General features: G+C 58.2%; 1 protein-coding gene across 7 annotated transcripts in view; it reads right to left on the bottom strand.

Moving 5' to 3' along the window:
- The window catches only part of mdc1 (mediator of DNA damage checkpoint 1), a 50,186-nt gene extending 36,070 nt beyond the window's left edge, over nt 1–14,116 (bottom strand). For 5 of the 7 annotated variants that reach the window (XM_048563803.1, XM_048563804.1, XM_048563805.1 and 2 more), the window contains exons 1-4: nt 13,870–14,116; nt 6,653–7,153; nt 4,219–4,297; nt 96–703 (exon numbers count right to left, since the gene is read on the bottom strand). In XM_048563803.1, the coding sequence (XP_048419760.1) occupies nt 96–703; nt 4,219–4,297; nt 6,653–7,153; nt 13,870–13,987 (1,306 nt within the window). In that variant the 5' untranslated portion in view covers nt 13,988–14,116. Of the gene's footprint in view, nt 1–95; nt 704–4,218; nt 4,298–6,652; nt 8,036–13,869 lie in introns of all 7 variants that reach the window. The other 2 variants (XM_048563808.1, XM_048563807.2) reach the window with 2 other exon arrangements.
- Nucleotides 14,117–16,894: the final 2,778 nt, after the last annotated feature.

Below are 16,894 nucleotides of genomic sequence, written 5' to 3'. Positions count from 1 at the left end.
GGTTTTTCCAACACACCAGCTAAAGACTTGATTAGAAAAAGTTTTGTTTAAAAAGTAAAACCCACAGCAGTAATTAGAACCCTTAATAAACTCACCATCGTCGACATCGGTGTCACTGTTCTCCTCCAGTGGCTCCCTCTTGTTAACGCCGCCTGCTGCTTCTTTGGCTTCTGCTGTTGAGTCTGTGGAGATGTCTGCCTTCCTGCTTTCTTTCCTGGTGCCTGGATAGATCAAGTCCCAGTTACAGATGGCAGCCTTTGCCTCCTGGAGCCCAGTGAGATTGGAATCTGTTTTGGCACCCAACGGCAAGGCATCACTGTTTAACTGTGAGTCCTCCTTCTCCTCCTCGCTGCTGTCCCGGCTGAAATGGGGCAGGAGATCAGCAACTGGTGGGGCACCAGACTCCCAGGAAGATGTCCTTCCTGTGTCACCATCTAATGTTCCCCGGGGAACATCAGTTGCTTGGACAGTCTTGAAACTGTCAGAGGCTACAACACCAATCAGTGGTGGCTTATTGTCAGCTTGCTGCTCTTCTCTGCCCGTCATTTCAGAATTCACACGATTGCTGTCATCTGGGCGCATGGCACAGCCTTCTGTCCATTGTTTACCAGCTTCCGGATCTTCCTCCAGATCAGTCTCGCTGTCGTAATGCAGCTGCTTCGACTGAAGGTTGGAATGAGACGACTCATCCTCTTCATGGTCACTGGAAAAAGGCAGGGATTAGAAAATTTTGTCAACCTCCCCAGGACACAACCGAGCCCTAACAACTTGTGCTGGCTGTTTAAACAAACCGCCACCTGACTGCACCACTCCACTGATGAATCTTCTTCCTTGACCCTTTCGGGCAGTAAATTTGAAGAAAGACATTGTGCCATGCAAAAAACAAAATTCATCTCACCCCTCCCCCCGACCCCGTTACTCATCAGACCTATGTTCTCTGGCTATTGACTCTCTTGCCATTGGAAAGTGGTCCATCAAATTTAATCTGCTACAGTTCTCATCAATTTGAATACTGTTACTAATGCAATGAGAAAGAATGTCTCCTCTCTCCACATCTCTAGAAGCCTTCATTGCTAGTAAATCTCCCGAGCAACCTCTCCAAGGCCTTGGCATCCTCCTTAGAAGGGTGCTACACAATTTTCACACAGCGGAACTTAGTCTTTCCAGAACACAATCCCAACCAACAGAAGCACTGCAGCTGAAGGAAACGTCCCGGATTGTTGCATACTCTGGGTGGAATTACTGGCACAGTGTGCATTTCAGTCCCATTCTAGTGGCTGCAATAGCCTTCCAGATGCAGCATGAGTGGTTTTGAGCAGGGTGACAGGGAGGAAGCAGTAAGGCGCAGCATTTTTTTGGACAGAGCATGAGAGAAACTGGAAGCTTTGATTTTGGGGATGAGGCGGAGGAACGTATGTGATGATGGGCGTTCAAATCAGTCTGGATAAGGAGGAATGCCTTCAGCCAGTGGATAGTGAATCAATGGCATTGCTGCAGAAGGCTGCAGAGGCCAAGTCATTGAGTGTGCTTAAGACGGAGATTAATAGGTTCTTTATTAGTAAGGTGAACAAGGGTTATGGCAGAAGGCAGGAGAATGCTGTTGAGAAACATATCAGCCATGATCAAATGGCAGAGTGAGCCTGATGGGTCAACTGGCCTAATTCTGCTCCTATATTTTATGGTCTTAGTCTGTCAAAAGGGATCAGTTCTGGGTCTCCTCGTGTGTGTCATTTATATAAATGGTTTGGATGAGAATACAGAAGGCATGGTACGTAAGTTTACAGATGACACCAAAATTGGTGGCATAGTAGTGAAGAAAGTTTTCTAAGATTACAAAGGGATCTTGATCAAATGGGTCAATGGGCTGAAAAATGGCAGATGGCGTTCAATCTGTACAAATGCAAGGTATTGCATTTTGGTACAACAAACAAGGGGTAGGACTTGTACAACTCATGGTAGAGCCTTGGGTAGTGTTGTAGAACAGAGGGAATTAGGGGTGCAGGTATATAATTCTTTAAAGTTTGTGTCACATATAAGCAGGGTGGTTAAAAAGGCATTTGGCGTGCTTACCTTCATTGCTCAGTTCTTTGAGAAAGAGAAAGTTAGGAAATCATGTTGAGATTGTACAGGACATTGATGAGGCCTCTTCTGGAGTAGTGTGTCCAGTTCTGGTCATCCAGTTATAGGAAGGATATTATAAAGCTGGAGAGGATTCAGAAGAGATTTACTAGGATGTTGCCAGGAATGAAAGGTTTGAGTTATAAATAAAGGCTACGGCTTTCTTCTCTGGAGTGTAAGAGGTTGAGAGGTGACCTGATAGAAGTTTATAAAATAATAAGAGGTACAGAGTTGAGAGTAGTTGTCTTCTCCCTAAAATGGGGAATTTCAAGACTAGGGATACATTTTTAAGGCAAGAGGAGCAAGATTAAAAAAAAAGACAGGAGGCAATTTTTTTTTTTACACAAAGGATGATTCGAATGTGGGATGAACTTCCCGAGGAAGTGGTGGATATGGGTACAATTACCATGGTTAAAAGACATTTGAGTGGATTATGAATAGGAAAGGTTTGGAGGGATATGAGCCAGGAGCAGGCAGATGGGAGTAGTTTAGTTTGGGATTTCGTTCAGCATTGACCAGTCGGACTGAAGTGTATCTGTGGTGTATGACTCTAACATTTCTTCAGTACTTGGAGGTTAAAAATCCACCAATTTCAATATCTAAACCATTCGATCAGCATTTGCCAATTGATTCTTTAGAACTGTCTCAACATTTGAATTACCCCTTTCAGAGTTTACATTTTTTTCCTACTCCATTATCCATTTCTCACGGTCCCATAATATTTCATTTCAAATATTGGAATCCCTCCAGTACCGCAGTCGGGAACATCAGGGGAATCATTTCCATCAGTATATCGCTGATCTGTTGTATCATATCATTGCCACTACACTAACAACATAATGATTATTTAAAGGTGCAAGAGTAACAAATTATTTAGTGATAACAAGGTGTAGAGCTGGATGAACACAGCAGGCCAAACAGCATCATAGGATCAGGAAGGCTGACATTTTGGGCCTAGACCCATCATCAGATTCATCTGATGAAGGGTCTAGGCCCCGAAACATCAGCCTTCCTGCTTCAATGATGCCGCTTGGCCTGCTGTGTTCATCCAGCTCTACACCTTGTTATTTTGTATTCTCCAGCATCAGCAGTTCCTACTGTTTCTAACAAATCATTCACTTTTTTTTTTAAGAATCACACTTAACCCAAACATTATTAACAAAAACTACAGTTAAGATCAAATTCACGAAACATCTAATGCATAACTTCCTGGTTAAGTGCCTTGGAGTACACTTCCACTCAAGGCTATCCTGTTTGCACCAAGTTGCAGAAATAATTTCAGAGATAATGGGAACTGCAGATGCTGGAGATTCCAAGATAATAAAATGTGAGGCTGGATGAACACAGCAGGCCAAGCAGCATCTCAGGAGCACAAAAGCTGACGTTTCGGGCCTAGACCCTTCTCTGATGAAGGGTCTAGGCCCGAAACGTCAGCTTTTGTGCTCCTGAGATGCTGCTTGGCCTGCTGTGTTCATCCAGCCTCACATTTTATTATCTATGCAGAAATAATTACATAGAATTGTAGAAAATTTACAACAAAAAAGAGGGGCCTTCAGGTGTTTATGCTTGGCACTAGTTGAGTCGCACTCCTGCCATAACAACACATTCTTCTCTACCTTTCTTTTGTCTGGCTTTCAGCGAGTTGATCTCCCCCAGCAAGTCATCCCATTCTGAGGAAGGGTCTCTTGACCCAAAACGTTACCGTTGACTTCGCTCCACAGATGCTGCCCGATCGGCTGAGCTTTTCCAGCAATCTCTATTTTTGTTCTGGAAGTGATCCCATTGTTCTATTCAAAGGACATGGGGAACTCTCCCACTGCCCTGGTCAAATATTCCCTCCTAATCAACACAATAAAGTTCCCTGGTCATTTTGCCCATTGCAATGCGTGGAAGCTCACTGGTTACTTTAATCACAGCAGCGAGACTGTAAAGCAGTTTGGGATGGCCTGGGTCATGAAGGCAATATACAAACACAGGTCCCTCCTCTCTTGACTTATTCACTTTACTGCTGAATGCACAACCCCACTCGCGCCCCAACTCATGCAGCCCGCCAAGGCTCCTCGTTCCACACGGAACAACATGGTGATTTAGGAACCATACCTCTCGGGAACAACATGCGCTGATGGAGTTTGATATGCTGTGGTGTTCAGACGCTGACCACCCTGGGCAGTGAACGGTACTGAAAATACAAAACGCAAGAGATTCTCTCATTATCATGTCTCATCATAAATATCAAAGGGAGCAAAGATTTACGCTGTTTGGGATGTCACTAGGTTTTTCTCTTAGTTACTTCACATGATGTGGTGTGGCTAGCAAGACCTGCATTTGTTGCCCATCCATATTTGCTCTTTAAGTGGCTTGCTGGGCTTCTTCAGAGGGTAACAATGAGTCAATTGTTTTATTATGGGCTCAGTCACATGTAAGCCAAAAGTGGAATGGATGACAGACTTCCTTCCCTAAAAGTAGATTATCAGATGTGTTTTCATGGTCATTAAACTAGATTTAATTCCAGATTTTACTAAATGAATGCAGGGTTCACCATTGGCTGCGATGGAACTCATATCCATAGTGCCCGAACACCAGCCTGCACTCTGGTTATTAGTCCAGTCATGTCATCACCTCTAACATCTACATTTGCTTTCCTGGTTGCATTCAAGAAATAGCAAACAATGAAAAAGCAAACGTCCAGCATCTTTGTTTGACAACATCTGTGGGGAGAATTCAGAATTAATGATTCAGGTTCAGTGACTTTCCCTCAGAAGCTCTCTTCGAAAGTGGAGTTAACTATTTTTAAAAATTAAATAGCGGCAGAGGAATCTCTGAAATCTACCTACGTGGACAGATGCCACCTCAGTTTGTGACAATGATGGGGCTTTAAGAAGTGTGTTGTGTCCTGGTGTCTTTCAAAAAAATGAGATTGGGGAAAGGAGACAAAGTGGCCTATGACAAGATAAACAACTTTTAGGGCCTTGGGATTTTTTTTTAAAAAGAAGTTGGAAAATGGAAACAGCTCGAATGGATGTAGTCAAGCTCTCATAGATCCAGGATTTTTAGTTAGCTTTCAGCAGTTGTTGCTGCAGATTCAGCAGTGTTGGAAGGCAGTGAATCTCTTCTGGCTGGCGCACACACTGTCTCGCTCTCTGTCTCTCCCTCTGAATTGTCTTTTGATGTTCTTTCCACCTGCATTGGTGAACTGCATGTAAGGCAATCTGTTTTCCAAATTTGCTTTTTGCCAACAGGTGTGTTTATTGGAACAGTTAACTAAGTATAGTTACTGAATCTGTTATTCTGTTTAGTTTTCCCAATAGAGTTTTATTCCAATTTCTTCTTTTTTTGCATTTTAAGTAAAATGTTTGAATAAATTGTGTTTTGCACACCATCAAATTGCATCTGGAACACAGCACCTGGCATTTACCTTTAAATTAAATTAAACTTCAGTATCTAGGCTACCTTCTTAAAATATTTTGAGAGGAATGGATCTGGTTCATAACAAGTTGTAGATATGAAGGGCGGCATTTTTAACGTGTGCATTAGAAGCAGCAGCCTGGAGTGTACACAAGTCGCAGGAGTGGGAATTTGCTGCACCATCTTGTAGTTCAGAGGAAAGAGATAGAGTGCACTCACTGAGCCTCTCCTGATGTGATGTTATGGCCCTGTGACATTCAGGTATAGATCATATCAAAACCCAGCACAGTGAGCATGGGGAGGCAGTGGGTTGGGTAAGTCAGTCCTATACTCTCTGGAATCTAGAGAAATAAAGAGTTGGGGTTTGGAGAGGCCAGTTAAATTAAAGAAATCAAGAGAAGGGGGTTTGGAGAGGCCATTTCTCTTGGCTGGACAGTTTAGATTTAGAGGTCAGTGGCTCAGGATAAGGGTCAAACATTGCGGACTAAAATGCGGGGATATGAATCTTTGGAATTCTCTACACAGAAGGTTCATAAGATAATACAAGGGGTAGGCCATTCAGCCAAACAAACCTGGTATCACGACTGAGATAACTGTGGCACCAAATCCTCTTTCCTGGCAGTTCCCCTGTAATGTTTTCAACTCCACTGCCAATCAAAGCTCTTTCCATATAGCCTCAAGTTGTGAATGCTGCATCACGGAGTAGATTCAAGGCCAGTGCAGATGGATGTTTGGTCTCTCACAGAATTGAGAGATGTTGGAATAGGGCGAGAAAGCGTAGTTCAGCCAGAAGATCAGCCATGGGCACACTGAACAGACTGTATTTGGTCAGTTACCTCATGCATCAAATTATCTGTCATGTTTCCTACACTTTAGCAGCGATACTTTTCTGTTTGAGGAAAACTCCTTTCCCGATAGTCTCTAGGTAGTGAAAGGCACTACGTAAATGCAATCTACCTTTCTTTACTGTGAGAAAAGCAAACAAAAAAGTAGTCTTCGAAAAGCTTTAAGAAATTAAGTAAAAAGAGGTGCTGTCAAATGAGGAAAAAGTGCGAAAGTAAATAATAAGTCATATACACGTCACAAAAGCGATGCAGTAAACAAGGAGTTGAATGTCAAGTTCGCTTACCACTGCATTTCCATGGCGTGTCGTCATCCTCAGACTCCTTCACATAGGTGTCAGACTGAAGGGGAATCACTGATTTGGCGTGGTAGGGTTGGGTAGGCGACAGCACGAGCGAATCCTCCGCTGATTCCAAATTGCCACCAGCTGCCTCACTGCCAGCCGGTTGCCGGATCTCCAAGCCCGGCTTCGCGTGGGGAAACAGTGACTCCGAGTCAGTTTCGGAACCAGAGTCTCCGATTTGTGCTGCTGGTGGTAGCATCACGTACTGGCAGGCGACGTCGGCAAAAAGGAAGAGGTCGCCGTCATTGATGGCATAGCGGACATTGGGCTTGAGAACAGCATTCCTGCGCCGGGTCTTGTTCAAGCTGTTGCAGTCATAGATCAGGTGGGAGTTGCCATCAATCTCAATCACAGCATGCCTCTTGGACACAGAGGAGACAGGGATGTGGACGTGACAGCTCTCGTGTCTACCGATAACGTTTTCGCCTTGATACAACAGAAAACCTGCAATGGCCATGGAAACAAACTGAAACGTGATTGTTTAACATTAAGAGTCTGCAAAAATGAGCCAACATCCTTCCCTACCCACTTTCATTTCACCACCCTGGACATGCCATAAATAACAAAGCTCTCCAGTTAATCTCTCATACTGCAAATGTTATGGCTCAATGGGTAGCACTAATCAGCACCATAAGATCAGACCAGAAACTTTAGCACAAAATACAGCCCAATACTCTCCGTACAGAGGCAGTGCAGTGCCATCCTTAGGATGAGATGTTAAGCCTAGTCAGTTTCCTCAGGTAGGTACAAAAATAAATCACTTGACACGGCGCTTTAAGCAGGATCGTGTTGCCTGGAATTTGCAAATTATACAAGTTACAGTGCTTCAAAGTATTTGCCTAGTTATAAAATGCTTTGTAACATTCTGAGGTTGCAAAAGATGCTGAAAACCCAAACTACCCAGTGCCAGCGTAAGCAAATGTCACACTGAAGGAGAAGCTGTTTCTCATTAAAGTTGTCAACTCAAATTCTATCTGCATAGACGCTGTCAAACTAGCTGAGTATTTCCAGTACTTTCTTAAGAAGTTTAGAACATAGAACAATACACCACAGGGACAGGCCATTTGGCTCACAATGCTGTGCCAAACATAATACAACATTAAACTAATCTTTTCTGCCTGCCCTTGGTCCATAGACCTCCATTTCTTGCATATTCATGGGCTTATCTAAAAATCCATTAAACATCCCTTTGATATCTCCCTCCACCACAACCCCTAGTGGCGTACTGTAGACTCCAACCATTCTAAAAAACTTGCCCCAAAGCCTCCTTTGAACTTTCTTCCTCTCACCTTAAATGCACGCGCCCTAGTATTCGACATATCAGTTCTGGAAAAAAGATCTGGACGTGAGTTTGCTCGCTGAGCTGGAAGGTTAGTTTTCAGACGTTTCGTCACCATTCTAGGTAACATCATCAGTGAGCCTCCAACGAAGCGCTGGTGTTATGTCCCGCTTTCTATTTATCTGGTTAGGTTTCCTTGGGTTGGTGATGTCATTTCCTGTTCTTTTTCTCAGGGGATGGTAGATTGGCTCCAAATCAATGTGTTTGTTGATGGAGTTCCGGTTCCATCACCAACCCTAGGAAACCTAACCAGATAAACAGCTCCCCCGTACCCCCACCAGCCCAACCCCCCGCTCCCCTGTACCCCCCAGCTCCCCCGCCAGCCCACCGCTCCCCGCCAGCCCACCCCCCCCGCTTCCCCGTACCCCCCAGGTCCCCCGCCAGCCCACCCCCCCCCCCCGCTTCTCCGTACCCCCCAGGTCCCCCGCCAGCCCACCCCCCCCCCGGTTCCCCCACCGCCCCCGCCAGCCCACCCCCCCGCTTCCCCGCCAGCCCACCCCCCCAGCGCCCCCGTACACCCGCCAGCCCACCCCCATCCCCTGTACCCCCCAGCTGCCCCGCCAGCCAACCGCCCCCTCCCCCGTACCCCCACGCTCCCCCGCCAGCCCAACCCCCAGCACCCCCATACCCCCGCCAGCCCACCCCCCCAGCTCCCCCGTACACCCGCCAGCCCACCCACCCTCCCCTGTACCCGCCAGCTACCCCGCCAGCCCACCCCCCGCTCCCCCGTACCCCCGCCAGCCCAACCCCCAGCACCCCCCAACACCCCCGTACACCCGCCACCCCACCCCCCCCTCCCCCGTACCACCCCACCCCCCCGCTTGCCCGTACCCCCGCCAGCCCACCCCCCCAGCTCCCCCGTACACCCGCCAGCCCACACCCCCAGCTCCCCCGTACACCCGCCAGCCCACACCCCCAGCTCCCCCGTACACCCGCCAGCCCACACCCCCAGCTCCCCCGTACACCCGCCAGCCCACACCCCCTCCCCTGTACCCCCCAGCCCACACACCCCCCCCCCGCTCCCCCGCCAGCCCACACACCCCCCCCGCTCCCCCGCCAGCCCACACACCCCCCCGCTCCCCCGCCAGCCCGCACCCCCCCCCGCCAGCCCCCCCCTGCCAGCCCGCACCCCCCCCCGCCCGCACCCCCCCCGCCAGCCCCCCCCCTGCCAGCCCGCACCCCCCCCCGCTCCCCCGCCAGCCCGCACCCCCCCCGCTCCTCCCCCCGCCAGCGCGCACCCCCCCCGCTCCTCCCCCCGCCAGCCCGCACCCCCCCCGCTCCTCCCCCCGCCAGCCCGCACCCCCCCCGCTCCTCCCCCCGCCAGCCCGCACCCCCCCCGCTCCTCCCCCCGCCAGCCCGCAACCCCCCGCTCCTCCCCCCGCTCCTCCCCCCGCCAGCCCGCACCCCCCCCGCTCCTCCCCCCGCCAGCCCGCACCCCCCCCGCCAGCCCGCACCCCCCCCGCTCCCCCGCCAGCCCCCCCGCTCCCCCGCCAGCCCGCACCCCCCCCTGCTCCCCCGCCAGCCCCCCCCGCTCCCCCGCCAGCCCGCACCCCCCCCTGCTCCCCCGCCAGCCCGCACCCCCCCGCTCCTCCCCCCGCTAGCCCGCACCCCCCCCCGCTCCTCCCCCCGCCATCCCGCTCCTCCCCCCGCCATCCCGCACCCCCCCCCGCTCCTCCCCCCGCCATCCCGCACCCCCCCCGCGCTCCTCCCCCCGCCATCCCGCACCCCCCCCGCGCTCCTCCCCCCGCCATCCCGCACCCCCCCCGCGCTCCTCCCCCCGCCATCCCGCACCCCCCCCGCTCCTCCCCCCGCCATCCCGCACCCCCCCCGCTCCTCCCCCCGCCATCCCGCACCCCCCCCCGCCATCCCGCACCCCCCCCCCGCCATCCCGCACCCCCCCCCCGCCATCCCGCACCCCCCCCCCGCTCCTCCCCCCGCCATCCCGCACCCCCCCCCGCTCCTCCCCCCGCCATCCCGCACCCCCCCCCCCGCTCCTCCCCCCGCCATCCCGCACCCCCCCCCCGCTCCTCCCCCCGCCATCCCGCACCCCCCCCCCGCTCCTCCCCCCGCCATCCCGCACCCCCCCCCGCTCCTCCCCCCGCCATCCCGCACCCCCCCCCCCGCTCCTCCCCCCGCCATCCCGCACCCCCCCCGCTCCTCCCCCCGCCATCCCGCACCCCCCCCCGCTCCTCCCCCCGCCATCCCGCACCCCGCTCCTCCCCCCGCCATCCCGCACCCCCCCCCCGCCATCCCGCACCCCCCCCCGCCATCCCGCACCCCCCCCCGCTCCTCCCCCCGCCATCCCGCACCCCCCCCCGCCATCCCGCACCCCCCCCCCGCTCCTCCCCCCGCCATCCCGCACCCCCCCCCGCTCCTCCCCCCGCCATCCCGCACCCCCCCCCGCTCCTCCCCCCGCCATCCCGCACCCCCCCCGCCATCCCGCACCCCCCCCGCCATCCCGCACCCCCCCCCCCGCCATCCCGCACCCCCCCCCGCTCCTCCCCCCGCCATCCCGCACCCCCCCCCCCGCTCCTCCCCCCGCCATCCCGCACCCCCCCCCGCTCCTCCCCCCGCCATCCCGCACCCCCCCCCCGCTCCTCCCCCCGCCATCCCGCACCCCGCTCCTCCCCCCGCCATCCCGCACCCCCCCCCGCCATCCCGCACCCCCCCCCCCATCCCGCACCCCCCCCCCCGCCATCCCGCACCCCCCCCCCGCTCCTCCCCCCGCCATCCCGCACCCCCCGCCATCCCGCTCCTCCCCCCGCCATCCCGCACCCCCCCCCGCTCCTCCCCCCGCCATCCCGCACCTCCCCCCGCCATCCCGCACCCCCCCCGCCATCCCGCACCCCCCCCCGCTCCTCCCCCCGCCATCCCGCGCTCCTCCCCCCGCCATCCCGCACCCCCCCCCCGCTCCTCCCCCCGCCATCCCGCACCCCCCCCCCGCTCCTCCCCCCGCCATCCCGCACCCCCCCCCCGCTCCTCCCCCCCGCCATCCCGCACCCCCCCCCCGCTCCTCCCCCCGCCATCCCGCACCCCCCCCGCTCCTCCCCCCGCCCCCCCCCGCTCCTCCCCCCGCCCCCCCCTGCTCCTCCCCCCGCCATCCCGCACCCCCCCCGCCCCCCCGCTCCCCCGCTCCTCCCCCCGCCGCCCCCCGCTCCTCCCCCCGCCCCCCCCGCTCCTCCCCCCGCCATCCCGCACCCCCCCCCGCTCCTCCCCCCGCCATCCCGCACCCCCCCCCCGCTCCTCCCCCCGCCATCCCGCACCCCCCCCCCCGCTCCTCCCCCCGCCATCCCGCACCCCCCCCCGCCATCCCGCACCCCCCCCCCCGCCATCCCGCACCCCCCCCCCCGCCATCCCGCACCCCCCCCCCGCTCCTCCCCCCGCTCCTCCCCCCGCCATCCCGCACCCCCCCCCGCTCCTCCCCCGCCATCCCGCTCCTCCCCCCGCTCCTCCCCCCGCCATCCCGCACCCCCCCCCGCTCCTCCCCCCGCCATCCCGCACCCCCCCCCGCTCCTCCCCCCGCCATCCCGCACCCCCCCCCGCTCCTCCCCCCGCCATCCCGCACCCCCCCCCGCCATCCCGCACCCCCCCGCCATCCCGCACCCCCCCCCGCTCCTCCCCCCGCCATCCCGCACCCCCCCCCGCTCCTCCCCCCGCTCCTCCCCCCGCCATCCCGCACCCCCCCCCGCCATCCCGCACCCCCCCCGCCATCCCGCACCCCCCCCCGCTCCTCCCCCCGCCATCCCGCACCCCCCCCCGCTCCTCCCCCCGCCATCCCGCACCCCCCCCGCTCCTCCCCCCGCCATCCCGCACCCCCCCCGCCATCCCGCACCCCCCCCGCTCCTCCCCCCGCCATCCCGCACCCCCCCCCGCCATCCCGCACCCCCCCCCCTCCTCCCCCCGCCGCCCCCCCGCTCCTCCCCCCGCCCCTCCCCCCGCCCCCCCCCGCTCCTCCCCCCGCCATCCCGCACCCCCCCCCGCCATCCCGCACCCCCCCCGCCATCCCGCACCCCCCCCCGCTCCTCCCCCCGCCATCCCGCACCCCCCCCCGCTCCTCCCCCCGCCATCCCGCACCCCCCCCGCCATCCCGCACCCCCCCCCGCCATCCCGCACCCCCCCCGCCATCCCGCACCCCCCCCCGCTCCTCCCCCCGCCATCCCGCACCCCCCCCCGCCATCCCGCACCCCCCCCGCCATCCCGCACCCCCCCCCGCTCCTCCCCCCGCCATCCCGCACCCCCCCCCGCTCCTCCCCCCGCCATCCCGCACCCCCCCCCCGCTCCTCCCCCCGCCATCCCGCACCCCCCCCCGCCATCCCGCACCCCCCCCGCCATCCCGCACCCCCCCCCGCTCCTCCCCCCGCCATCCCGCACCCCCCCCCGCTCCTCCCCCCGCCATCCCGCACCCCCCCCCGCTCCTCCCCCCGCCATCCCGCACCCCCCCGCTCCTCCCCCCGCCATCCCGCACCCCCCCCCGCCATCCCGCACCCCCCCGCTCCTCCCCCCGCCATCCCGCACCCCCCCCCGCCATCCCGCACCCCCCCCCCTCCTCCCCCCGCCGCCCCCCCGCCCCTCCCCCCGCCCCCCCCCGCTCCTCCCCCCGCCATCCCGCACCCCCCCCGCCATCCCGCACCCCCCCCGCCATCCCGCACCCCCCCCCGCTCCTCCCCCCGCCATCCCGCACCCCCCCCCGCTCCTCCCCCCGCCATCCCGCACCCCCCCCGCTCCTCCCCCCGCCATCCCGCACCCCCCCCGCCATCCCGCACCCCCCCCCCGCTCCTCCCCCCGCCATCCCGCACCCCCCCCCGCCATCCCGCACCCCCCCCCGCCATCCCGCACCCCCCCCCCCTCCTCCCCCCGCCGCCCCCCCGCTCCTCCCCCCGCCGCCCCCCCGCTCCTCCCCCCGCCGCCCCCCCGCTCCTCCCCCCGCCGCCCCCCCGCCCCTCCCCCCGCCCTCCCCCCGCCGCCCCCCCGCCCCTCCCCCCGCCGCCCCCCCGCCCCTCCCCCCGCCCCCCCCCCGCCCCCCCCCCCGCCCCTCCCCCCGCCCCTCCCCCCGCCCCCCCCCCCCGCTCCCCCCCCCGCTCCTCCCCCCGCTCCCCCCCCGCTCCTCCCCCCGCCCCCCCCCCGCTCCTCCCCCCGCCCCCCCCTCCTCCCCCCGCCATCCCGCACCCCCCCCGCTCCTCCCCCCGCCATCCCGCACCCCCCCCCCGCTCCTCCCCCCGCCATCCCGCACCCCCCCCCCGCCATCCCGCACCCCCCCCCCGCCATCCCGCACCCCCCCCCGCTCCTCCCCCCGCCATCCCGCACCCCCCCCGCTCCTCCCCCGCTCCTCCCCCCGCCATCCCGCACCCCCCCCCGCCAGCCCGCACCCCCCCCCCGCTCCTCCCCCCGCCAGCCCGCACCCCCCCCCCCGCTCCTCCCCCCGCCAGCCCGCACCCCCCCCCCCGCTCCTCCCCCCGCCAGCCCGCACCCCCCCCCCCGCTCCTCCCCCCGCCAGCCCGCACCCCCCCCCCGCTCCTCCCCCCGCCAGCCCGCACCCCCCCCCCCGCTCCTCCCCCCGCCAGCCCGCACCCCCCCCCCCGCTCCTCCCCCCGCCAGCCCGCACCCCCCCCCCCGCTCCTCCCCCCGCCAGCCCGCAACCCCCCCCCCCGCTCCTCCCCCCGCCATCCCGCACCCCGCTCCTCCCCCCGCCATCCCGCACCCCCCCCGCTCCTCCCCCCGCCAGCCCGCAACCCCCCCGCTCCTCCCCCCGCCAGCCCGCACCCCCGCCTGCCAGCCCGCCCCCCCGTACCCCCGTACCCCCGCCTGCCCCCCTGCCCCTCACCAGCCTCCGCTCTCAAGATCCCTGCGAACATCATGAGGCGGCCCTTGGGCTCGCGATCACAGTCTCTCGGCTCCTCCTGCTCCTCCGCCTCCCAAACCAGCGGCTGTGTCTGGTCCATCGCGATGGTCCCTTTCCCGATCAGGACATTTAATTATAAACTGTCTGTTCACTCCGAGACCAGAGAGAGATGGGAAACACAGACACTTCTTCAAAACTTCTTCATCGCCTTCGCCCCTCCTCCATCACAACTCCCTCCGCGCATGAGCCAACTGCCGCAGCCAGCCCGCTTCCCTCATGACTACGCGTGCGTCAACTGCTCCGGCCGGCCCATTTCACCATCGCTGCGCATGTGCTAACTGCCCCGGCCGGCCCATCACCACGCATGGGCCAAATGCTCCTGCCGGCTCGTTTCACTATCTCTGCACACCGGCGCACGTGCCAACTTCCCAAACGTCCGATTGGTCAAGAGAACGGTCATTCACCACCGCACCTTCCCACCGATTGGTTTCTCTGTGAATCCCGCCCTATTTCCCTGCGCAATCTCACCAACCGCAATCTCGTAAAGAAAGACCCAGGGACAGTGACGAGCATTGATTGGCGAATTCCACCGTCAATCAAAAGCGGCCACTAATCGTAGTGTGTGCTCGCTCTTACATCACTGGAGGTCCGTCGAGGTCTGTCGTTTCATTGGCCCATTCAAACGGAGAAAACCCCGCCCCTTCCCCAAATTTCTACTCATCTCCTTAGACAGCCGAGATCGAGCTGCACTTTTTGACGTTTGTTTGTGTGTGCTTTTAAATCATCGCCACAGCAGTCGCTGCCCTTAATCTTTGCTCCGACCTCTTCGGGGGTTTTCCGTCCCTAGACAGCCGGCACATGCGCAGAGCCGTCGCCAGCAGGCAGTTCCACGACATAGCGCCCAGGACCGCGAAAGGAAGGTCCTGGGCAGCAATTTGACAGAGACTCCAAACGAGAGGGAGGGCTGTCACCTGCTAGTGCTGGAGATAATCCTGACGTGTTAACCCTTAAAAGATTGAGTGCGCCCTTTGTCGTGACTCCTGCATTTACCCTCTAAAATTGGTGCCAATGCACAACTGCACATAGACCATGAGCTACCTCCTCGGTAAGTTTATTTTTCCATTCCTGAGATCCCTGTATGGCAGTGGCTTCAGCACACCACCTCCAGGAAGGTCAACCGTGAGACGTAGGAACAGAAGTAGACCATTCATCTCGAGCAGTCCGCTCTGCCATTCAATCATTCTCAACTCCCTTTATTTCCTTCTAACCCTCTACTTCCTTATGTGTCAATCTCAGCCTTGAATAACGCTAATGATTCAACCTCCGTCGTAAAGAATTCAGGTGAAGTTCCTCCTGACCTCTCATGTAGGTGATGCCTTACTGAGATTATGTCCTCTGGTCTTAGGATCTCCCACAAGGAGAAACAACCACTCCACATCTACCCTGTCCAAGGATGTCCACCTTGAAATTGTATCACCCCACCCCACCATCCTCTGCATCCAACACATCATCCTCTGCCACCTGCAATCCGAGCCCACCACCAAAGTGATATTTCCCACCCCACCCCTATCTACCTTCCTTAGGGACTACTCACGCCTTGACTCCCTCATCCGATCCATACTCCTCACCAACCCCACCACACGCAGCACCTTTCCCTGCAAACACAAGAGGTGCTACATCTCCCCTTACACCTCCCCTCTCACCTCCATCCAAGGACCCATAAAATCTTTCCAAATTTGACAGGGATTCACCTGTACATCCCCTAACCTGGTCTACTGTTTCTGTTGCCCCCTGATGTGCTCTCCTCTACATTGGTGAGGCCAAGCACAGACTCAGTGCTCGATTTGTGGAGTACCTGCATTCTGTACGCCATAATCAACAGCACCTTCCGCCCGCCAACCATTTTAACTCCCCCTCCGGCTCCCTTGGTGACGTTCATTCTGGGCCTCCTCCAGTGTGACAATAATGCCACATGTATACAGGAAGAACAACTCATATTCCGCCTCAGGATCTTACATAGAACTCAGCAGTTTCAAAATCTCCCCACCCCTGGTCTCTTCCCTTGTCCAACCCTCCCTCTCATCCCCATCTCCTTGACCTGACACAACCTGTCCATCATCTTTCTCACCTATCCACCCCACCCTTCCCATGACCTATCTCCACAACTTCCCTACCTGCATCCACCTATGACCATCTTCTATCTTCTCCCAGCCTCACCACCCCATCCCTCCATTTATTTCAGAGTTCCCTTCCTCCACCCCAGTCCCAATGAACCTGAAACATCTTCGCTCCTGCTCTGATGGTGCCTGACCTGCTGTGTTCTGCCAGTTCTACACTGTATTGACTCCAAGTCCTCTAGCATTGGCAGTTCCTACTATCTCTACAGGATTGTTGACTTGCTTCAGGAAATGCATGTTTGTAATGCACTTATGCCTACAGGCTGACATTTTTAAACAAACCAGGCCAGCAATTCAAGTTTGTTCTAAGTAACCATTGAAAAACATGGTGATGCACTGCATTTGTTTTACAATACTGTTGGGATGATTTCTGGGTTTGATTTTGACCCAGAAATTTTTCACTATACCACCACATGCAGAATATAATTACATTGCATTGATTCCTTAAAAAGAAATCTGACTTGGCCATCTGCCAGTGCTGATTTTCAATCTGCCCTTAACTCACCCCCTGATTGTCTCAATTTGAAAAATCTGAGAGCAAATAACTTCCTCCAATCAGAGCTTCAAAAGTAATTAGTCACATGTATATGTCTTGCAGTGGTTTGTGGAAATCGAGGTACTGATGTGCTCTTGTAAAAAAGAACTTATTGAAACTTTAACATATTTGTCACAAAAGTACAAGAAAAATATTGTATGCTCTTACATGCTGCTGTATCTAGAATTAAATGCTGTGAACATTTATTGTTCAAACTCCCTCAAAAACAAAAAGGAAACACCGAAGAACCACGTGCATCCTCTTCCCGAGCTTCAGTACATCTTGATATCCTGGT

This window comes from Stegostoma tigrinum, chromosome 34, assembly GCF_030684315.1.
Source record: "Stegostoma tigrinum isolate sSteTig4 chromosome 34, sSteTig4.hap1, whole genome shotgun sequence".
Lineage (NCBI taxonomy): Eukaryota > Metazoa > Chordata > Chondrichthyes > Orectolobiformes > Stegostomatidae > Stegostoma > Stegostoma tigrinum.
The sequence above is the reverse complement of the archived record's forward strand: the minus strand, read 5'-3'. Positions and strand labels throughout refer to the sequence as shown.